This window comes from Mauremys mutica, chromosome 1 (assembly GCF_020497125.1).
Source record: "Mauremys mutica isolate MM-2020 ecotype Southern chromosome 1, ASM2049712v1, whole genome shotgun sequence".
In the NCBI taxonomy this organism is placed as follows: domain Eukaryota; kingdom Metazoa; phylum Chordata; order Testudines; family Geoemydidae; genus Mauremys; species Mauremys mutica.
In genome coordinates, this window is record NC_059072.1 from 249,868,480 (window position 1) to 249,893,056 (window position 24,577).

General features: G+C 40.2%; 1 protein-coding gene across 2 annotated transcripts in view; it reads right to left on the bottom strand.

Annotated features, from left to right (window-relative positions):
* Positions 1–24,577, bottom strand: part of TGFBRAP1 (transforming growth factor beta receptor associated protein 1) — a 60,779-nt gene that overhangs the window by 2,062 nt on the left and 34,140 nt on the right. For both annotated transcript variants that reach the window (XM_045006548.1, XM_045006538.1), the window contains exons 5-11: positions 19,865–19,947; positions 10,758–11,099; positions 8,674–8,731; positions 6,947–7,090; positions 5,616–5,756; positions 2,846–3,005; positions 872–1,305 (exon numbers count right to left, since the gene is read on the bottom strand). In XM_045006548.1, coding sequence (XP_044862483.1) covers positions 872–1,305; positions 2,846–3,005; positions 5,616–5,756; positions 6,947–7,090; positions 8,674–8,731; positions 10,758–11,099; positions 19,865–19,947 — 1,362 coding nt within the window. The remainder of the gene's footprint in view (positions 1–871; positions 1,306–2,845; positions 3,006–5,615; positions 5,757–6,946; positions 7,091–8,673; positions 8,732–10,757; positions 11,100–19,864; positions 19,948–24,577) is intronic.

A 24,577-nucleotide genomic window follows, 5' to 3' on the forward strand; every position in this document is an offset into this window, starting at 1 on the left:
CTTGATTGGAATTTATAAAGCTCAATTACATGGATTATTTAAATTAACTTGGACTAATTTTGCATATTAACAGCAGTTTGTAGTAACTATTTCATGTTTCCTCCTAATTAATACTTCAAAAAAAAGGCACTTGCTTCAAATCCTGACGCTCCCCTAGTAACTATGTGGAATGTATAGCAAGTTTTGCACGTGTATGTTACTCAGTTTCCCCGGAGGTGTATTAGCCCATGGACTCTTGTCTCAAATCAGATTCTGTAGGTCAATTTGTTAACTCTCTCAATTAAATGGACATAAGAGCAAATTGGAAGCGTTAAGTAATATAACTCTGAGCAGGGATGGAAGGTGGTTTCTCAAGTGAACGTTGTGCTTACAGAAGTGATCCAGTAGGCTTGAGTTGGGGTGAGTGCCGTGCAAATGTTACCACGCAATTCTATCCAATACATCTCAATTCTGATTAGAGTTCTGAGTTTCTCAAAGCAAGCATGCTAATCATGAAAAAAACTAAACACAAAAGGTGGTAAGATGTGCACAACACATGCATTAGTCTGGGAACACCAAATTCTTTCACTTGCAACCTAAACAAAGTACATTAAGCTAGCCACTACTCTACTCAGGCCCAACACCATCCCCTTTTAAAGGGAAAATGAAATTGTTTTTGTCACAATGTTTTGAAATTTAACCCTGGGTAGAGTTGGACAGTTATCAGAACTGTCCTGAGAACTGGAGGTATGACCAGAGGAAAAAATAATTTTGGATAACTGAAGAAAACTAAGGGAAGGGTTTCTTCCCTCAGGAATCAACTACCTTAATTTATAGAAAAATTTAAAAAATCCATGTATTTGAATTATAACAAAGAAAGCAACACACCCACCTTGTCATGTTTATAGATTAAGTTTTCAGCTTTTGCTAACCCAAGTGTAATTTGAGTCATTCTTTTTGTATGAATGCTTTCCCTCATTGCTCCTGTCAGGAATGGGGAGAGGAGCTGTACTGACCAGCTGTCAGGCACAAGCTGTAAGACACGGGCTGCATCAAATTCAGCAGCATGATTATTCAAGAGATCTACAGCAGCCATGACCAGTTCACAGTCCGAAGAGTCTGGATTTAGATAAACCAAGAGCAACATATGGAAAAGCCTTTGCCGGTATGGTAGATCTTTACTCTCAGAGCTCCATATGCAGTAATCTTCAGCAGCAGAAAAGTCCTTTAATTCGTGGACTAGGATATGCAAAGCTTTGTCATGTTCTTCCAATTTCCCATATAGTATTGCTCTTTCCATATGAAGATCTGTCCCCTTGATTTTATCTGTCAAATGAAAATCAATTTAAGACAGTGCTCTGTTCAATAAAGGGCATTATTTGATCCCCCAGAAGGAATCAAAACTTAAGGGAAAAAAACAAATAGCAAAATACTGCTATCTAGGTGACAAAAAGGCAGCGTCATTCTGCGCACTTTATCTGAAAATAAGTATATTTTCTATAAATCTACCTTGTGGGCTCAGTGCACCTCAGTCCATATTGTGAACTGTGAAAAGCACAACAAGTCAGTACATTTCTCAGCCTCCCTTCAAATTCTGGAATCTTTCAAGTCCAAAAAGAAAACAGTATGTTGAGCAAATGTCCCTTTTCTGAAAGAGAGACCATACAAATACTAATCCCAGACCTGTGTTCCAGCTGCCAAAACATTAAGTGTTAACACCTGGCAGAGAAGGGGGATAATTTAATCCATCTATAAATCTCCTCTTAAGGAGGGAAATCTTAATTTTCGGCAAATGTTTTTACAGTAAGTAGGTGCAGCACAACTGCAGAAATTTAATGGAAACAAGTAATTACCTTCCAAAATATGCTGCTTTATTTTCAGTTGGGAAAACACTAGTGTGCATTTTGAACCACCAAATATGATTAAGCCAAAAGGTGGTTAAGCCTACTTTAGTTCACTACCAATTTATTCCATGTTCATGTAAAATTCCAAAACAGCAATTCAGTGTTTCCAATTTTAGGTATTGCAAAAGTTAGCAGCTCTTTGCTCTGAAATGTAAGATTTTAAAGGGGATCATTTATACATTACTACCTTTATCATTGGTTAGGCTTTAACCTACACATTAACATCTTCAGTGACTGGCACGGTCATATTTGTCTGCTAAATGCCAGGTGCACGTGTGGTGCAACATAAAAAGGGATCGCTCAGGTTGATAAGGAGTGACTAGGGCAAGGGTCGGCAACCTCTGGCACACGGGTCGCCAGGGCAAGCACCCTGGTGGGCCGGGCCAGTTTGTTTACCTGCCGTGTCAGCAGGTTCAGCCAATCGCACTTCCCACTGGCCGTGGTTCGCCGTCCCAGGCCAATGGGGGCGGTAAGCCGCGGCCAGAACATCCCTCACCCACGCCGCTTCCCGCCACCCCCATTGGCCTGGGACGATGAACTGCGGCCAGTGGGAGCCGTGATCGGCCAAACCTGCCGACACGGCAGGTAAACAAACTGGCCCGGCCCGCCAGGGTGCTTACCCTGGTGAGCTGCGTGCCAGAGGTTGCCGACCCCTGGACTAGGATATGTAATTTCAGTTGCTATTAAAACAGTAACAGCCAGTTCAGTGTATTGGTAAGCAGACTGAGCTCAAATATTCTATTTTTGTTTTAGGTTTATGAGCAGACTCAGTTTGGTGGCACTGGAAACCACAATGCCTTTCTCCATGTAACAGGTATAGCACAGATAAAGGCAATAAAAGTCTCCCTCCCTTCAGTGGGCCTCAAACCTGTTCCATCTCCATACCTACCCAGGTCTCAGCAGAAGCTGTTAAAGGAGAATACTGTCTTTCATTTATAACAGGGTAAAAATACTTATCTTACCTAAAATAAAATGAACTCTATAAAAGTCAGATTTCTGAAGAAGACTGTGTAGCTTAGTCTGTGTTTCAGTGAATTCCGCACAATTGTCTGTGATCACAGATTTTAGTTGCAGCACTGCCTCCAAATACAACACAGCTAAGTGGGTATGATACTTTTCCTTCTGCAGGCATAAAGGACAAGATTAATTCAAAACGTACAAAAATGCAGTTACAAGACAAAGACAATCCACCCGCCCCAAATTAAACAGCAATTAGTCTTTACAGGATATTTAGTGTAAGTACACTGATGTGTGCAGTAAATATTGCCCAATAAATTGAACAATTTTTTAATCTTATAGACTGTTCTCCAGAAGACTTTAGTAAGTTCTGAAGCCTTTTGTCCCGTCAATCAATGATTCTTCTAGTCCTGTATACAATCTGATGGTTGATAGTTTCTACTCTAATGGACCAGAGTCTATATCCCTTATATGTATCCTAATATTACAGCAGATATTCCAGTTATATAAAATGTCAAATCCTTATTTTACTCCTATTGAGGTCTTGGCCTCAATGGTTTCTTGCAACAATGAGCTCCACAGGTGATTTGTTTGTATAAAAAAATTCCCTTCATCAGTTTTATATTTGCTGCCTTCCAATTTCGTTGGGCAACCCTTGGTCTAGTACTTTGAGAGTATGAAAAAGAGCACCTGACCTTCTTGATAATAGTTTTAACATATCCTTTTGTCATATCCTTTTATATCTCCCTCCTCTGTAATTGAATAGTTTTAATCTAATTAGTTTCTCTTAATTTTTAAGTCTGTTCACTGGACGTTTTCTATTTCTATGATATACTTTTGGAGGTAAGGCCACCAGAATCAGATAAAGTACTTAATCTGAGGGTATGCCAAAGTTTATATAATGGCATAACGTTTTCAGCATTACTCACTATACCCTACGTAGTAAAACTTAAATCTGATAATTTTTGAACAACCATTACTCAGGAAAGGTTTTCACTGAAATGGTCCACAATGACTCTTAGGACTGAGTGGCAATAACTCATTTAGAACCCAGAGTATACAAGTAGTTCAAATGGTTTCTTCTCACATGCATACCTGTGCATTATCTCAAACTATGTAATAACAGAGTCAGTAATCTGGTGACAGTGGTTTACCTAGAAATATTCAGGACATCAGTTGAATGCCAGTGCTTCATGGAAACAAGTATGCTCATTAGCATGGTCAGGGCTGCTTCCAATGCAGGATTTTAGTGAATGGTGGGAAGATGAAACCACCCACTTATCCCAAGAATGCGAAGTTTTGTTAACAGTTCAAGTTGGAGAATTGGGCACCAGAAGTCCTGGCTCCCCCTCCTCCCCCCGCCCGCATCATTGCTTTGCTTTGTTATCTGGGTCAAATCAAATCACTTTCCCTTTGTGTCTCAGTGTAACACCATTTACCTGCCTCAGGAGGTTTTGCTTCACTTTTAAGATCTGTTGTATAGTGCTGCTGTGTACTGATAAAAGGCTACTGTGTTCCAATCTGAGGGCTGTTGGATGTCAGTGCTGGGTAAACAATTCCTGTATATGCAATTTCTAAAGTGCTCTGTGATCTTACAAGTGGGCTAAATGACTTAAGTTGTGTTCCTCTAGCTCTTTACATAGGGATTGAAGAACATGCCTGCCTCTGAAATATTGAAATTGTGAAGTTAAAAGAAACACCATCCAAGTGTAACAAGATTAGCAATTATTGCTCAACCATTTTTTTTTATGACCTTGCCTACAGTAGAACTTTTTAGATCTTTAATTCCCTCTGGTTGCAAGTCTACTGGTGGAAGCACACACAAGCTCAGGCCAGCATAGCACCATGATGTTTAACTCTTGTGCTAAAAGCACTTACACCTGTCCACAATACAGCTTCCACTGGTGCAGGTGTACCAATTGGAATTAAGAGTTTAAAAAAATATATATCTTAGTAGACAACTTTCCCTTCAGTCTGGTCTGTACGTTGCTTATTAAAGTAATGAACTCCTTGTAACAGGAAACGTATCTGTTTATTCACCATTCTTCATGTCTACTGCACTATGCACATGACTAGCATCATATAAATAATAAACGAGGCTACGACTTTGTCACAGAGGTCGCAGAAGTCATGGAATCTGTGAGTTACAAAGACCCCTGTGACCTCAGCCCACATGCGGCTGGAAGCTGCAGGAAGCTCCGAGCCATGGGGAGAGGGGGGACCCTGGAGCTCCGAGTCCCCACAGGTGCTGGGGGGCCCCGGAGTTCCCAGGGGCTTCCATATTTTTAGTAAAAGTCAGGGACAGGTCACAGACAAAGAAAATTCATGGAAGCCCATGATCCGTCCCTGACTTTTACTAAAAATATCCATGACAAAGTCTTAGCCTTAGTAATAGATGGCACTTCCATAGCTTCTTCCATCTGAAGATTTCAAAGTACTTCCCATAAATGATTTAAGCCTCACTGATGAGGCAGGAAAGCATACCTTTGTCCAGAGATGGAGAAAGTGTCAGAGAGGTTAAGTGACTTGCACAATATTACAGAAGCACAATGTTGCAGAACTGGGAAGCCAGATCTCCTTATTCCCATGGTTACACTCTAGCCATAAGATCATCCTCTCTTTCTCTGCCTTCTGGGTAAACTTAAAACCCACTGTACAAAATATTCAAATTTGCCCAGTTTTTATGAAGCCTAATTGTACTTCAGGCTCTCCATCTGAGGTATCCCCATTTGTACACTAAATCAACCTTTTTTGTGGTATTTCTGAAGAGCTTACCTCTATTTTTCTATCCAAGACTAGGTACTCCAGATATTTAACAAGTGACTTGGGGTATTTGTTAAGGCAGTCCATGACGTTATCTGGATTAAAGCTGGCTTGGTCTTCCAAAGGCCTTTTCGTAAAAATCTGTACTCCAACCTATAACAAGTTAGTTGCATTGAGGAAATCAGACGACATCTTTATTTTTTGTTTTAAGCACTCAGTTTTTTGTTAATGATTAAATTAAGAAATCAAATACAAAATATTCAGAACACACACTATGCAAAAATAATGGATTAACAAAACATACTGAACTGGGCTGCTCAGTCACTGCTTCTTGATGCATCACATACCTACTGCACCAATTCAAAATGGATACATTGCCCAATTTGTAAGCCTTTTGTGGTAGGGACCTTTTCAAACAAATATTTTTTCATTCTAGGACATGAATGTGAGAGAAGCATAACAAAATATTAAATACCACAAAGAACAAGGCAAAAAAGAAAGTCAAAGGTCAGAATGTCAGCTCAGATTTTCAACCTTATCTCTGGATTCCTTTAAGAAACCTAATAAATAAGCTTTTATAATGGCTAAAATCAACAAGATTTACTAATTGTGGCATTAAATACCATGCTTCTCGTACTGTGACAGTACAGATCCATGAGGCTGGTTTCAGTATCAGTTAAGTCTACATGCTAAATAGTAAATGGAATAAACAATGCCTTAATTCAGAAATAACTAGAACCTATTTAGACTGTAAATTCCATGGGACAAAGGCTGCTACTTGTGCATTTTCTAGCACAAGCATGCAGTTAGCACTTAGACTGGAGTACTAAATACTCGTGGATATTACCGAAATGATGCACTTGGATTTTGGTAGATAAAGAGCATAAGCCATCCAACTCCTGAAGCAGCATAGGAGTTGCCAAGAGAAAAAGGTTGCTTACCCCACTTTCCCACACACGTCACCACTTCCGCAGCCCTTTAGAGCAATGGAATACTACCAGAACTGAACTACTAACATGTGCCATCAGCTTGTGTTTTAATCTTCATACACAAAAAAAATCCTTAACATGAAGCAAAACTCCAATATAAACCTCCTTTAGCATACAAAATGTCATTTCTTCAATTGTTTAAGATGACAGCTGAATATTGTTTTAAAACCTATTGTTCACAGTAGACATCTGCAAATTCTAAAATGAAGCACTTTCATCAAACAAATTAGATAGGTGATAGTTGAGACTGAAAGATTTAGAGGGGTAGGAAACATGAAAGGGAAGTGATGAATCATTACATTTTACCAAGAATTTTTTTTCCTAACTGTTTTTAGAAGGGATACAAACACAAACCTCCTCACTTTTCTGTAAAACCCATTCAGCATACTTCCACACTAGTTTTTGGTCTGAGCAGAAAGTAAGGAAGTCTACTATATACTCATAGAGGTCCGAACGTGTAGAATCGTGAACGTCTCCATTAACTATTTTCACCCATAACTGAAACAGAAAAAGTGTGTAAGAATTAAACTTCTTAGGAGTTTGCCTTTAATATACTTAACATCTTATACTAAGTCTACTGCTCAATTAAAAAATTATAGCAACAATTGTACATCTTTCCCTGGTTGTTGGTTCCTATCGAGTTCAGTGCATGCACATGTGCACACACTCTCTCTCCCCCCCCTTATCCTAGTCCCTAATGGTTAGAGATTAGCTTAAATCCTGAAGCACGGAGGTTTAATATCCCTTTAAAATGTGTTAGCACTAACTCTGGATATCCCTTTTTGATTGTTGCTAAAGTTCTTGGCCTCAGTGACTTGCACAGTCTAATTATATGCAAGGAAATATTTTTTCATAGTATCAGTTTGGAATTTGCTGTCTTTGCTCTAAAGTTACATTCAGCTTCTGGTTTCTACTTGAATCCTGCTCTTAATATTCTAGCACAGGTTCAAAATAACTTAATCAGACAGCAATTTCGCAAAAAGCAACTTTATTTTCTTTCATGCTCATTTTGTTCCTAAATGCAGAACTGTATTAGTTTGCCTAGCAGCTGCAATCAACTTACCACATTTACAGGTGTTCATACAAGTTTGTCAGAACCAGGCTAAGTAGCTGGCAGACACTATTTCAAGGGAATCGGGGGTGCTGGAATAATTTTTATAGTGAGGGTGCTAAGAGCCATTGAACCAAACTGGAAACCATGTGTATAATGGCAATCACTTCAAGCCATGGGTGTGGCAGCACCTCCAGTTCCAGCACCTATCTGGTGCATTACTGGGTTAAGAAGTTATATGCTGAATGATTTTGCTCACACTACACCACCTCATTTCTGCACCAAGGACCTGACCAATCTTACCATTAACTTTTATGGGCATTGATTGAGACTCTGAAGAGGGATTAAACCCTTATAGGAAATACTAGAACATAGGAAAAAACTTCTTAAATGAATAAATATGCCTGTGAAATATTGGAACAGTTTGTTGATGCACAATTAAACACCACAGCATATCCAGAGGCTGCTTTTCTGCCCAGGATCACTCAGGTGACTACCTGCCTCATTTACTTAGTCAAATATATGTAAGTCAAAGTTTATTGAAATCTAGAAAACAACCATATCCCAAGAAAACAGAAAAAAAACACAAGCTACTGAAGGGACTATCTTCTAAAGAAATTACCAAGATAGTTCTTCAGTATGAGAGGTTCCTGTCAGAGACTGAGAACATTTTAATGCTTCTAGCTGAAGATGCACAGATATGATCACAACAGTAACTAGGGTACATACACACACTTGTGATTTTTATGTCCATTAAAACCCATCATAATTCTGGCTAAGAATTATTAAGGTATAAAAGTTTATCTTGAAAATACAGCTTTTTTAAAATCATCATTTATGTGGCTTTGTATTTCTCTAACGTTTTAACTAGTCTGAGGAATTAGGTTTTAAGAGAAAGATCATCCTGCTGTGGATATATGCCAATTTTGAAATTAGAGGTTACCTAGACACATTTTCGGGGTGGTTTATGAACGAACTAACAAAAGTTTTATTATACCATCTTGATTAAATACTAATTTGTCATTCTAACCTGAAGTGCTGCAGCATCTTGACCATTGTAGTGATACAGGAGTCCAAGTGCAAAATACCTGTATTTTAAAAAATGTATGAACATTTAAGTTCTTAGATCCTCTTCATCAGTTTAAATATGGTACAAATTGCAAAGGATAAAGAGCAGTGGTTTACTGTCTTCATACATTTCATGCTTTCCTTCATTTTAGAATTCATCTATCCACAAAGTTCTATATTAAGTATCAGTGGAGCAATTCTAATTCATTAACAGCTGTCCTTCAACCAAAATCTCTTTTTTACACGATAGTATTTATAAAACTCTACCTCCTCTTTAAAAAAAAATCTGATATTCTTTACTGCAATGTAGACTAGTGTCAAGACACAGCAATACGCAGTTCTGAACAAGAGACTCCCATGTTCTAAAATTTGTTCTATTACAGTATGGCTTCCCATTGTTTCCATTATAATGCCTCTCTATTTCCATGGGTTTAAAATTCTACTTTTCATATTTATTCCAACTAAAGTTAGTTATGTAAAGTCTTTGTCATCAAGTGGATTTGTTGGACAACAAACAGTAAAACACTCTTAAATCCAATGAAAATCACAACTGAAACCCCAAACCAGCCTATCCTATGTTATACTATTGTGTAATATATTTTTGGAGGTCTGAGGGGGAAAAAAATAGAGAAAGGTGCAGACACATTGCTTAAAGTTAGTTTTCACACTTTTTCTGTGTACATTTAATGTATACAGTTTTCTGAACATTGCTGAATGTCAAGCACTTGATTCTCTACTTTTTTATTCTCTTCTGGATCCTCCCCCCTTCTAAGGTATTCCAAAATAAACCCCTTTGAGGCTCTCATAACTGTTCCTTTCTCAATTCAGTAGAAGCACCAGCAGGAAAACCAATATCAGATTTCAGAATTCAAACGTTAAGTTTCTGACCAGTGAATAAACTAGTAGTTTTAAAGTTAACTACTAAATAATTTAACTATAGGCTTAATTAGAATTCAACTTAAAAGTAGTTTTGTTCATGTACTAAATAGTTCTGTTCATGTGCTTTTCTCCCAGCACAAGACATCTCAACAACAAAGAAACATTTTATTCTTATTGTTCCACTTTTAATTGTCACATTGTCTCTCAGATCACATGGGGTCATTCCAGTCACCCTATCCTTTGTTCAATACTGTACTAGTCATTTAGTTTTAACTACTACTTAGGGTTGCCAGGTGTTCGGTTTTCGACGAACGCCCGTTCAAAAAGGGGCACTGCTGACCCGGCCATTAAAAGTCCAGTCGGTGGCGCAGTGGGGATCTGGCTAAGGCCAGCTCCCTAGTTCCGTGCGGCCCTCGGAAGCGGCCACCAGGTCCCTAGAGGCCGCAGAGATCTGGCGTCCGCTTCCTGAGAAGCTCGGTAAGCGCTGCCGGGACCCCGCACCTCCCCATGCACCCTAACCCCCTGGCCCAGCCTGGAGCCCACTCCTGCACCCCAACCCCCTGCCCCAGTCTGGTGAAAGTGACTGAGGGTGGGGAAGAGTGAGCGATGGAAGGGAGGGAGGAATGGAGCGAGCGGGGGCAGGGCCTTGAAGAAGGGGAAGGGGTGTTCGCTTTTGTGTGATTAGAAAGTTGGCAACCCTACTACTACTACAAAGTATCAAATGACAGCTGAGGTCCTTTACGCCTAGAAACACCTAGGGACCAGGCAATCAAACAGTTTCCTAACCTCAAGGGGAATTTTTCCCCCCCAAAGTTTTCTTTTCATAATTAACAAGTTTGAAAATGAAGTTCAAATCGTACTTGCCTGAACCAGCATAAAATTGCTGGCTTGCAAGCTCCCTACACACAGCTCTGCCAATGCACCTCAAGTTTGAGCTTCAACTCCACCCAGTCATTCCAGTCCATCTCTTAAAACAAATAGTCAAATATGCTGTTTTGCCATTTGTGCACACACCAACACCACAAACTAAAGTAAGCCTCATCTGACTGGGACATCTAGAGAAATGGATTCAAATCCTTAGGTGACTGGTAAACGTACAGACCAAAAATAAAACATTTCTCCCACTCCCACCCCAGAGTTGGTGATCTATTTAATGAAATGTCTCACTTTGTGTGTTTCTCCAGCCAGGCAGCACTGTCTGTTAGAAGACAGAAATTCTCTGAGACCAGTAGATCCAGAAGGCTTTCATGATTAGCCTCTGCATACAGCTTGAGCAAAGCTGTATCAATGTCTTCCTTGTAGCCATTAGCAACTTCAGTGCTGCGGACTTCATTCAAATAACTCATGAGGAATCGTTTGCACTTAGTCATCTTCTCCTGGTCCCCTTGGGTCAGCTGGTTTAAATCAGCATACTCATGAAGAGGCGGATGAGACCGTATGAATGAAGAGGAAGTAGGCAACAGGAAGGGGTAGAGAGAGATCAGCTCCCGGACATCCAGCTGGCCGCTTCTGCAATTACAGTGTCAAACTAAATGAAGCAAAAAAGAAAGAAAAAGTATACATAGGCACACACAAAAAAAGCCATACTGAGGTTGTCTGCACACATGCTTTTCAGTACAAAGACACCGTTTAAACTGTCAATTTTTGAAAGTTATTTTTATTCATCTTACTATCTGAGACATTTCCCCCAGAACAAGTCTGGGGATTTTTCTAGTTCTACAGGAGAACTCGTATCATTCCACATAGGTGTCCCAGGGCATGAGAACTTCATGATTCAGGGGGACTAGTCAGGGGACGATCAGCTTTTCACTTCTTGGTAACTGGTATGAACCTCTCTCAGGTAAGTACTGACAAATTAACATCCGACAGCTGTGGCCAATGTGAAATTAGTTGGTGGCCCCAGTCCAGCTCTTAGGGGACTACTACTTTATATTATTTGTGCTGGTCTCTGGACACATTCAACTATCCTCTCATACAGGGCCTACCAGTACAGTATGTGTTCTGTAGATAAAGGTGACTTGTCCTATGGACAGCCCACCTGGCACCTTTCACCAGCAACTAAATTTGCTCTTCTTTAAAAAGACAGAGAACCTCAGGGAGACCTCTATGCTTTAAAAGAAATTTTGTATGTGGAATGGAGAGGATGGTTGCCAACTTATGGTAAAAAGAGTCAAGAAAACAAAAGACTGATTAAATGAATAGCTATTTATAAATACACAACTATCTGTTGTGTACGCAGACTAAGTATAGACCTCTAGAGTGTTAAAGCCCACCTGCATTACAATGAATGAATTACCAATGTTGAAAGTGTTGCCTATGCTAACAGAAGCCTTGTTTTCCTTCAAGATGCTCCTTAGCCAAGGCTGAAAATATTCCTGAAGGACATTTCGAGAGTAAAATGTCTGGCTAGGAGAAGAAGTTACTGCCTATGTTCAGATTTGTAGAGCACCTCAAGATGTCTAAAACATCTGTCTGACTTATATTGTTAAGGTTTCAATGCCTGGGACAGTAGTCCGATTTGGACACAAGTTTAAACAAAGCTAATATTCACAGAGCAGATCCAGAAAGTGTAGAAAAGTCTCTCAGAAGACTGCACTAAGTTTTGAGGACCCAACTGAAGTAAATTAGAGTTGCAACCGTTACTCATGGGATGACTGGACTTTTTTTTGTTTTGGTTTCCACACTTGCAGACACTCTACTGGACAGAACAGAAATACTGTAAACCTTCAGAGATGGAAGTAAAAATGCTCCGAAAGAACAGGGGCTGCTAAGTCTCATGCTAAATTACTTCTCCCATCTTTTATCTTGTGAAGCAATGGAAGAAGTGTATTGATGTTTGAAGTACAGCGATCAGATACAGTTTCTGAAAACCTCAGCCATAACCTCATCCCCAACTCGGCCCCTTTTACTCCAGGGGAATTATGCACCAAAAAAATTAAAAATTCTGCAAAATTCTACATATTTTGTCAAAATAATACAATATAATCACACCAGTTTCAATTATTTTGGTGATTTATTTCAAAACACCTGTCAGCAACTATGTCTGTAACAATGCAGACAACAAAAAAGATTCAAGAAATATTTTTTGAACAAATAGATTCCTTACTAGGCATATTAACACAGAACTCTGAGGAGTAATAATTCATTTAAAATAGGACTGTTTATTAATCACCATTAAACCACATGATTAACTCAAAATTTAATTATGATTAAAAAAATTAATTGCAATTTTAATCACACTGTTAAATAGAATAGCTATTGAAATTAGATATTTTTGGATGTCTATATTATCAAATATATTGATTTCAATTGCAACAAAATACAAAGTGCACAGTGCTCACTATATTTATTACAAATATTTGCACTGTAAAATGACAAAAGAAATAGTATTTTTCAGTTCACCTCATACAAGTACTGTAGTGCAATCTCTTTATTGTGAAAGTGCAACTTACAAATGTAGATTTTTTTTTTGGTTACAAAACTGCACTCAAACAAAACAATGTAAAACTTTAGAGCCTACAAGTCCACTCAGTCCTACTTCTTGTTCAGCCAATCGCTAAAACGAACAAGTTTATTTACATTTACGAGAGAATGCTGCCCGCTTATTTATAACGTCACCTGAAAGTGAGAACAGGCGTTTGCATGGCATTGTTGTAGTTGGCACTGCAAGATATTTACATACCAGACATGCTAAACATTTATATGCCCCTTCATGTTTCAGCCACCGTTCCAGAGGACATGATTCCATGCTGATGACACTCATTAAAAATTAATGCATTAATTTTGTGATTGAACTCATTGGGGGAGAACTGTATGTCTCTGGCTCTGTTTTACCCGCATTCTGCCATATATTTCATGTTCTAGCAATTCCAGATAATGACCCAACACACGTTTGTTTTAAGAACACTTTCACAGCATATTTGACAAAATGCAAAGAAGGTACTAAAGTGAGATTTCTCAAAATAGCTAAAGCACTTGACCCAAGGTTTAAGAATCTGAAATGCTGTCCAAAATCTGAGAGAGACAAGGTGTGGAGCACGCTTTCAGAAGTCTTAAAAAAGAGCAACACTCAGATGCAGAAACTACAGAACCTGAACCACCAAAAAAGAAAATCAACCTTCTGCTGGTGGCATTTGACTCAGATGATGAGTGAACATGCATCGGTCCACTCTGCTTTGGATCGTTATTGAGTAAAACCAGTCATCAGCATGGACACATATCCTCTGGAACGGTGGTAAATTGAATTACTTGTATTAGGTGAATTAAAAATATAATTTATTTTTTTTTGCAGTGCAAATATTTGTAATAAAAATAAATATAAAGTGAGCACTGTATCCTTGTATTCTGTGTAGTAACTGAAATTAATATATTTGAAAATGTAGAGAATAGCCAAAAACATAGCTCTCATAACACAGATAGTGGCTAGGGATTCTCGGAGCACCCAACTAAGGCTCAAAGTCCTTACTAAAGGTGACCTCCATCTTCCAGTTGTCTCTTTGGGAGAGAAACCCCTTTCAATGTGACCATCATATCCCTTGCTATGATACCACCACAGCATCTACTTTTGGTATTTCTTAATGGCATTTTTTTGGCTCTTGCACCTTACGGTACTTAAGTGCATGCCTGCTCATATGCTTGCCCTTGTCTGGGCATTCCCATTCATCCTTGATTATGTCTTCAAAAGAAGGGGGAAGTGAATTCCTGTCTCAGGATGGGATCTGAATTTACGGTATGTCTACACTACGGGATTATTCCGATTTTACAGAAACCGGTTTTTTAAAACAGATTGTATAAAGTCGAGTGCACGCGGCCACACTAAGCACATTAATTCGGCGGTGTGCGTCCATGTACCAAGGCTAGCGTCGATTTCCAGAGCGTTGCACTGTGGGTAGCTATCCCGTAGCTATCCCATAGTTCCCACAGTCTACCCCGCCCATTGGAATTCTGGGTTGAGATCCCAATGCATGATGGGGCAAAAACAGTGTCGCGGGTGATTCTGGATAAATGTCGTCACTCAATCCTTCCTCTGTGAAAGCAACGGCAGACAATCATTTCGCGCCCTTTTTCACCTGGATTGCCCTGGCAGACGCCATAGCATGGCAACCATGGAGCCTGTTTTGCCTTTTGTCACTGTCACTGTATGTGTACTGGATGCTGCTGACAGAGGCGGTACTGCAGTGCTACACAGCAGCATTCGTTTACCGTTGCAAGGTAGCAGAGACGGTTACCATCCCTTGTGCACCGTCTGCCATTGTAAATTGGCGATGAGATGATGGTTATCAGTCATTTTGCACCGTTTGCATTTGGAAATTGGTGATGACTGTTATCAATCCTCTTGTACCGTCTGCTGCTGTCATGAGTGCTCCTGGCTGGCCTCGCTGAGGTCGGCCTGGGGCGCATGGACAAAAATGGGAACGACTCCCTGGGTCATTCCCTTCTTTCTGTTTTGTCTAAAAATAGAGTCAGTCCTGCCTAGAATATGGGGCAAGTGTACTAGAGAACCAGAGAGCACAGCCGCTCCGTGTCAGAGCCCCAGAGATCCCGCAGAAATGATGAGCTGCATGCCATTCTAGGGGGTGCCCCTGCAACAACCCCACCCATTGCTTCCCTCCTCCCCCAACCCTCCTGGGCTACCGTGGCAGTGTCCCCCCGTTTGTGTGATGAAGTAATAAAGAATGCAGGAATAAACACTGACTTTTAGTGAGATAAAATGAGGGGGAGGCAGCCTCCAGCTGCTATGATAGTCCAGGCAGTACAGAATCTTTTCTTTAGACATGAAGGGGCGGGGGGGGGCTGATGGAGCTCAGCCTCCAGTTGCTATGATGAGGACGGTTACCAATCCTTTTGTACCATCTGCCGGGAATGACCGGGAGTCATTCCTATTTTTACCCAGACGTCCCCAGCCGACCTCACCGAGGCCAGCCAGGAGCACTCACGGGCTGATGACGACGATGGATAGCAGTCATATTGTACCATCTGCCACCGGGAAGGGGATGCTGGTGTTCAGCGCTGCAGCACCCCATCTACCAGCAGCATGCAGTAGACATAGGGTGACAATGAAAAAAGGCAAGAAACAATTTTTTCCCCCTTTCCTTTCGGGGGGAGGGGAAGGGTGTAAATTGACGAGATACACCCTGAAAAACCCAGGAAAATGTTTTTGACCCTTCAGGCATTTGGAGCTCAGCCAAGAATGCAAAATGATTTTCGGAGACTGCGGGGACTGTGGGATAGCTGGAGTCCTCAGTACCCCCTCCCTCCCTCCATGAGCGTCCATTTGATTCTTTGGCTTTCCGTTAAGTTTCTCACGCAGCACTGTGCTGAGTCCCTGCTGTGGCCTCTGTCTGTCATAGCCTGGAGATTTTTTCAAATGCTTTGTCATTTCTGTAACGGAGCTCTGATAGAACAGATGCGTCTCCCCATACAGCGATCAGATCCAGTATCTCTCGTACGGTCCATGCTGGAGCTCTTTTTGGATTTGGTACTGCATCGCCACCCGTGCTGATCAGAGCTCTACGCTGGGCAAACAGGAAATGAAATTCAAAAGTTCGCGGGGCTTTTCCTGCCTACCTGGCCAGTGCATCCGAGTTCAGATTGCTTTCCAGAGCGGTCACAATGGTGCACTGTGGGATACCGCCTGGAGGCCAATACTGTCGATTTGAGGCCACACTAACCCTAATCCGACATGGCAATACCGATTTCAGCGCTACTCCTCTCGTCGGGGAGGAGTACAGAAATCGGTTTAAAGAGCCCTTTATATCGATATAAAGGGCCTCATTGTGTGGACGGGTGCAGGGTTAAATCGGTTTAACGCTGCTAAATTCAGTTTAAACGCGTAGTGTAGACCAGGCCTTAGTCTTCTCATCTACTGCCTCATAGGGTTAGTTCTGTATGGAAGATGCCATTTTCCTGTAGTATCAAATTTATCAGGGAACAACATTTTCCTCTTCTTGCCCTGCTGAGATATCAAATCAGAAAGCTTCCCCTCCTCCTGAGCAGTGGAGATGGGGTCTGAGTAAGAATAGGAAACTTTTAGATATTTTATAACTCCTCATTCTCTTTTGTACTTCCTGGAGGGAAGGGGGGGGGCTCTTCCCCCCCGCCCCTCGTTTTGCAGGAGTAACTCCAAGCCTGTGACCAAGGTGAGGTATCTCTGCAGCCCTTTTTATCAAGACACCTGATAAGAGGTTGAGCCTTTTAGATACATAGAATCATAGACCATTAGGCTTGGAAGAGACCTCAGGAGGTCATTTAGTACAATCCCCTGCTCAAAGAAGGACCAAAACCAACTAAATCATCCCAGCCAGGGCTTTGTCAAGCCAGGCCTTAAAAACTGCTAAGGATGGAGATTCCACCACTTCCCTAGGTAACACATTCTAGTGCTTCACCACTCTCCTAGTGAAATAGTGTTTCCTAATATCCAACCTAGACCTCCCCCACTGCAACTTGAGACCATTGCTTCTTTTTCTGTCATCTGCCACCACTGAGAACAGCCAAAGTCCATCCTCTTTGGAACCCCCCTTCAGGTAGTTGAAGGCTGCTATCAAATCCCCCCTCACTCTTCTTTTCTGCAGACTAAATAACCCCAGTTCCCTCAGCCTCTCCTTGTAAGTCATGTGCCCTCATCCCCTAATCATTTTCGTTGCCCTCTGCTGGACTCTCTCCAATTTGTCCACATCCCTTCTGTAGTGGGGGGACCAAAACTGGACAAAATATTCCAGGTGTGGCCTCACTGGTGCCAAATAGAGGGGAATAATCACTTCCCTCGATTTGCTGGCAATGCTCCTATTAATACAGCCTAATATGCTGTTGGCCTTCTTGGCAACAAGGGCACAATGCTGACTCATATCCAGATTCTCATCCACTGTAATCCCCAGGTCCTTTTCTGCAGAACTGCTGCTTAGCCAGTTGGTCCCCAGCCTGTAGTGGTGCATGGGATTCTTCCTTCCTAAGTGCAGGACTCTGCACTTGTCCTTGTTGAACCTCATCAGATCTCTTTTGGCCTAATCCTCCTATTTGTCTAGGAGACTCTGTATCCTATCCCTACCCTCCAGTGTATCTACCTCTCCCCCCAGCTTAGTGTCATCTGCGAACTTCCTGAGGGTACAATTCATACCATCATCCAGATATTTAATAAAGATGTTAAACAAAACTGGCCCCAGGACTGACCCCTGGGACACTCAGCTTGATATCGGCTGTCAATCAGACATCAAGCCGTTGATCACTACCCGTTAAGCCCGACAATCTAGCCAGCTTTCTATTCACTTTATATTCCATTCATCCAATCCATACTACTTTAACTTGTGGCAAGAATACTGTGGGAGACTGTATCAAAAGCTTTGCTAAAGTCAAGCTCTATCACATCCACCACTTTCCCCATATCCCCTTATCTCATCATAGAAGGCAATCAGGTTGATCAGGCATGATTTGCCTTTTGTGAATCCATGTTGACTGTTCCTGATCACCTTCCTCTCCTCCAAGTGCTTCAAAAATGGATTATTTGAGGACCTGCTACATGATTTTGCCAGGGACTGACCTGAGGCTGACTGGTCTGTAGTTCCCCAGGTTCTCTTTCTTCCCTTTTTTAAATATGGACACTATTTGCCTTTTTCCAGTGTCCTCCCCTTCTGGGTGCTAGTCTCACTGTTTATGGGAGTCTCCTCACAAGAAGCCTTCAATTAATCTTCGGGAGAAAAGAACTATTTAGCAGCCTTTCTTTCCTTGCAAGGAGCTGACAACACTCTTCATATTGGGAGTACTCTGGATCTCTTCTGGTCAGGGACTTACCATACGAGTTGGCCTGATGGAGTCCTCCTTGTCCTTAGACTCTCTCCCTGAAGTGCTCAGCAACTCCTAGTTGAGCTTTTCTGCATAGCTGGGGAAAGGGTGTCCCAACATGCTGGTCTAAGTCTGAACCCCGAGCCCAGCACAGCGAAGATCGGGTGATTGAACAGTCAGGATATAATCTGCACTCTGCAGAGCCTATAAATGCCACTTCATGTACAGAGCACTGCTCTGATTCAGGAGCTAAGTAAGCCATCTGTTCAGGCATTTATTTTCCTCAGGAGATTTCTCTTTTTCACTCTGTTTCTTTATCCTTCCCTGCTAAATGTTCACTACTCCCCATACATCACAAAACTCTACGAACATTGGACCGCACGTTGGGAAATTTCTTTCCCATTTATTTCCTTTTTTGTAATAGCATTTCTCACAATTCTATTCTCCTTGGCATGGGTTCATTAGCCAAGGGACAACATTTAATTTTTTTTGTCTACAGTTGTAGGGCAGTTAGCATTCTATACATAACTCACTGGTTGGCATTAAGGTTTTACAAGTATTATTTCAGGAGTTTCTATACAGCTTTGGAATGATTTCTGGTGCGAAGCCAATGAAGAGGTGGGGACAGCCAGGACTTCATTGCAACAGTGAACAGTCTCCAGAATTACAAAGAGGGGAACAGCCTATGCGTCACAGAAGTGTAGGAGACGCTGACAGCAGAAACAAAAACAAAAACAAAAACAGCCAATAGGGTGAGCAGCATCATTTTTAACCACACTTATGGAATGAGAACAGAGCAACAAGACTATCAGCAGCCATTTTGTTTCAAAGTCACAGTAAAGTCAGGAAGATTTGTAGAGATTTTTTAAAATGGCAAGTAGATCTTGTGGAAGAGACCAAACACTGTTTAAGAAGGCAATTCTGAATATAAAGAGCTTAATAGAAAAATTTGACAGTGCAGTTATGTATCACCAGTATATAACTTGCAACTGATTTTACCTTAATGCAGAAATGTTACTGCTTCCTAATTACTCAACTGAAGAGTACTAATACATCTCCCCTTCCACTCCCTCCTGCCCAACAATTTAAGTATTTTAAGTGGACACTGTGTCATATTTTGCAGTTTTAATAGATTTAAGAAAGCAGAACAAACACTACATCAGACCCTGATCTTGGAAGCTGATCTGCATGGGCATGAAATTAGTGGGTCTCCACATGGGCACAGTGGAGATTAGATTACAGGATCAGGGCCCTAGTACTTTATGTCAATTATAGTTATGGTACAAAAATATGAACTTAACACATTATGGGTCACCCTTCATCCAATCATAAAGCTGTTCCAAAATTATTTTGGTCCTCTTCAACTATAGCCATTTCTACCACAGAGTATTACACTTGCATCATAAAATATTCCTATGAAATGCCTTTAAATTCAAGTATGTAACCTTGTTTAAAGACGATTAACATGAGTGTTTCATTTTGTCAACACACTGAATTACCTGAAGAGTTCTTTTGCTTCTAGGAACTGAAGCTGTGCAAAGTGTATAAAACCTGCTTGCTGCAAGATTCGTTTGTACATTACCTGAAAGATGGGGAAAAAGGTTTGTTAGTGTAAATGACTCCATACAGCAATAGTTAACTACTTCACAAAGCATTCAATGCATGATTTAGAACTGTGCTTCTGAATTATTGCACATGATACAAAATCCTCAGCTTATGCATTTTAAATCAGGTTTACTCAATAACAAAGGTAATTTTGAAAATACTCCCTACATGAAATTTCTGAATATTTTAGTCAAGACTCCTGAACACAAATCTAGATTGACAAATTTAACTGTTCACTGCACCATTTGACATCAGACTCTTAAGATATCATATATACCCTGACTTGTCCTGAAAATTTAAAATAGGGCTGTCAAGCGATTAAAAAAATTAAATTGTGATTAATCATGGTGTTAAACAATATACCATTTAAATATTTTTGTATATTTTCTACATTTTCAAATATATTTATTTCAATTACAACACAGAATACAAAGTGTAGTGTTCACTTTATTTTTTATTACAAATATTTGCACTGTAAAAATAAATAAGTAGTATTTTTTCAATTTACAGTACTTGTATTAGGTGGTGCAATCTCTTTATTATGAAAGTTGAACTTACAAATGTAGAATTATGAACAAAAATAACTGCGTTAAAAAACAAATCAATGTAAAACTTTACAGCCTACAAGTCCACTCAGTCCTACTTCAGCCTATGGATCAGACAAACAAGTCTGGTTACAATTTGCAGGAGATAATACTGCCTGCTTCTTGTTTACAATGTCATCAGAAAGTGAGAACAGGTGTTAACACTACTGTAGTCAGCACTGCAGGATATTTATGTGCCACATGCGCTAAAGATTCATATGTCCCTTCATGCTTCAACCACCATTCCGAAGGACACGCGTCCATAGCGATGACTGGTTCTGCTCGATAATGACCCAAAGCAGAGAGGATCAACCCATGTTCACTTTAATCATCTGAGTCAAATGCCACCAGCAGGTTGATTTTCCTTTTGGTGGTTTGAGTTCTATAGTTTCCGCATCTGTAGTGTTGCTCTTTTAAGACTTCTGAAAGCATGTGCCACACCTCGTCCCTCTCAGATTTTGGATGGCACTTCAGATTCTTAAACCTTGGGTTGAGTGCTATATCTATTTCTAGAAATCTCACATTGGTACCTTCTTTGTTTTGTTAAATTTGATGTGAAAACATTCTTAAAACGAACACGTGCTGGGTCATCATCTGAAAATGCAACAACATGAAATATATGGCAGAACGCGGGTAAAACAGAACAGGAGACATGCAATTCTCCCCCAAGGAGTTCAGTCACAAAATTAATGCATTTTTTTTTTAAAACAAGCATCATTAGCATGGAAGCATGTCCTCTGAAATGGTGGTCAAACCATGAAGTGGCATATGAATGTTTAGCATATCTGGCACATTACTAGCTTGCAGTGCCGGCCACAGAAGTGCCATGCGAACGCCTGTTCTCACTTTCAGGTGACACTGTAAATAAGAAGCAGGCAGCATTATCTCCCATAAATGTAAACAAACTAGTTTGATTTAGGATTGGCTGAACAAGAAGTAGGACTGAGTGGACTTGTAGGCTCTAAAATTTGACATTCTTTTGTTTTTGAGTGCAGCTATGTAAACAATAAAAAACCTATATTTGTAAATTACACTGTCACGAAATTGCACAATACTTGTATGAGGTGAATTGAAAAATATTTCTTTTATCATTTTTACAGTGAAAATTTGTAATAAAAATACAAAGTGAGCACTGTACACTTTGTATTGTGTTGTAATAGAAATCAATATATTTGAAAATGTAGAAAAACATCCAAAAATTTAATAAATTTCAGTTAGTATTCTATTAACAGCGCGATTGTGATTAATTAAATTAATCACTGTTAACTCATGCGATTAATTGACAGCCCTACTTAAAAGGGGAAAGAAAAAAAAAGGAAGAGTGCATGCAGACAGGTAGGAAGAGCCAGACCTTATAACAACTAGAAAGTGTTAGAAACACTAGAAGACGCTTAGTTTTGTATTATAACTTTCCTTCTGAAGTTTTATTTTCAAGATTTTTACATACTTGGCATACACTTTCAACATAGAAATAGCATTTATTTAAATTAACCCATTTCCACCTATAAAAGCAGAGGTGAAACTGACCAGTATATTTTAAGCTAAATGTTGAGTTAGTGGTCACTAGATAATGATAAATGTATATGCAATGTTTTAGGTATTCCCTGTATTAACAGAAGTATCCGTATTACTGAAAATACAGAGACAAATACACTTCTCAAATTGCAGTCTGCAGCACACCTGCTGGTGGTCACATGATGCTGGTTCCTCTTGTTTCCAGGAGCATCTACACTTATGATAATCTGCCAGCTTCATTGATATAAATTGATTTTTACACACTACTCAAAGCTCTAAACAGTGTTATGAAAGCTGTCAACACACACAGTGCTAACAGCTCCAATTTTCAACTGAAGTACCTAGGAAAATTGTAGTATTCCTCAACAATCTATTGCATGCAGAAAGATACTGCACAAGAATCGGAGGCCTGCGGCAGGGTGGACTGATTTACAAAGTGATTTTAAGTAACCAACTTTAATCATGATTTAAATCAGCAAACAAGAAACTTTGATTTACATTGATATAAATTGTATTTTGAATATGCAACTTTTCAGTTATTTTCCTAAAGCAAGATTCATTCTCATTGGTTGATATAACCATTAACAGTTGATTTACAACCAAATTTGGTATTTTTTTGCTAACTGAGAGGGTATACTATCCCTACACATTTAAACAGTTATATCCTTAAAACACATGTATTCAAAGTCTTAATTTTGACATTTTTTATGATAGACAATGGTGGATGATGCATTTCTTATTTATTAGGTCATTTTTTTTTTACTCTCAATTTGTGTCAAGCGATATTTGAACGGAAACTGGAATTCAGTTAAAATATATAAACATTTTAAAATTAGGTGTACTAGATACATAAAGTATCAAATTTCAATTTAACATTGCTTTATTAAGCAAAGGCTGTAAATAGTGAATTGATAGCTTGTTTCTGGTCACCATGGGCATGATTTTCAAAGGTATTCAAGTGCCTAAAGATGCAGACAGGAGCCTAATGGGATTCTCAAAAAGTGCCCAAGCAGGGCAAGGTGCCCAACTGCCATCGAAATCAATGGTAGTTAAGCATCTATCCTGCTAAGGAGGTTTGAAAACCCCACTGGAGACCTGCCTGCATCTGTAGATGCTTAAACCCTTTGAAAATCTGGCCCCCATGTCCTCTGAGAACTAGCAGATCTCATTTTCTCCCCAACCTGTTTTTTATTCTTAGATTGGGAGTTGAAAAAGCAAGAAAACTTGTTTTCTTCTTCCAACCTGTGTCTCAACTTCAAGCTACCTAGTTCAAAAGAAATTTTTTTCTCTATACACCTGCTAGAAAAAGTTAAACCAAAAGTACTGTATATACTCATTCATAAGACAAATTTTTTTAGTAAAAAAGGGAAGCACCAGAGAAGGGGGTTGGCTTATCAACAGGTATAGAGAGGGAGAGGTGGGACACAGCCCCTCTCCCAAACAGAGTTAGCAAGGAGAGGCAGCACAGCCAGAAGGGAAGAGGCGGGGCCAGAGTCTCTCTGCTTCTGGCCACGCTGCTCTCCCCCAGCCTCCGAAGCAGCTGCAGCTCTGGGGCTGGTAGGCTGTGGCCATGCCGCCTGGTCTGGCCAGCCGGAGCTGCTCCAGCCAGGTCAGAGACATCCTCCCTATGCCCTCCCCAGATAAGGTGGGATGGGATGGGAAGAGAAGAGAGTGGGGGTCCCGGGCTGGGATCATGTGGAGGGTGGTCACAGGGGTTATTTCCCTGACTCCCAGCTTCTCCCCCCCAAAAGATTTCCCCACCAGTTGCTGTCCCGGCCCGTCAGGGTAAGTACCTGGTGGGCTGGGACACTTTGTTTACTTAGGTTTACCTCCATGCCTGCAGACGCTCGAAGTAAACAAACCATCTCAGCCCGCCAGCAGCTTATCCTAATGGGAGCCAAAGTTTGCTGACCTCTAAATTATAGGGTCGGCTTATGAATGGGTTATAAAAATTTTCCATTTTTACTTATCCATCTTGGGGGGGTCGGCTTATAAATGAACCGGCTTATGATCGAGTATATACAGTAATTTACGTCAAAAGCTTTTCTGCACAACAGAAAGTTCCTATATCCGCAAAAAGACAGCATTCACTCCATTGCCAAAACAGCAAATATATACTTAATACAAGACATTGTGACATATATAAAGCTTGAGTTGACCTAAGAAGTTAAAGATATTTTCCCCACAGATTCTGTATAACTAAAAGAGTAGCAGCCTTTAATTCATTAAAATTTGAGGGCTCATTTATGCAGCATATTTTTATTTAAATTATTTTAATAGCTTATAGTAAATTTAGGCCTTAACACAGGCTAACAATTTCAAGTTCAATTTTAAACATGTTTATTATTAAGAAAAATCTATTTAATTTATATTAAACTTTTAAGAACAATTTTTATCTACTTTGGTTATAATGGAATATTTGACTGACTTGCCAAGGCTCATGTACTCAGTGAGCCCAGTAAAGGGGAGGGTTTATTCATTCTGGAAGACCATTTAGAACAAACACAA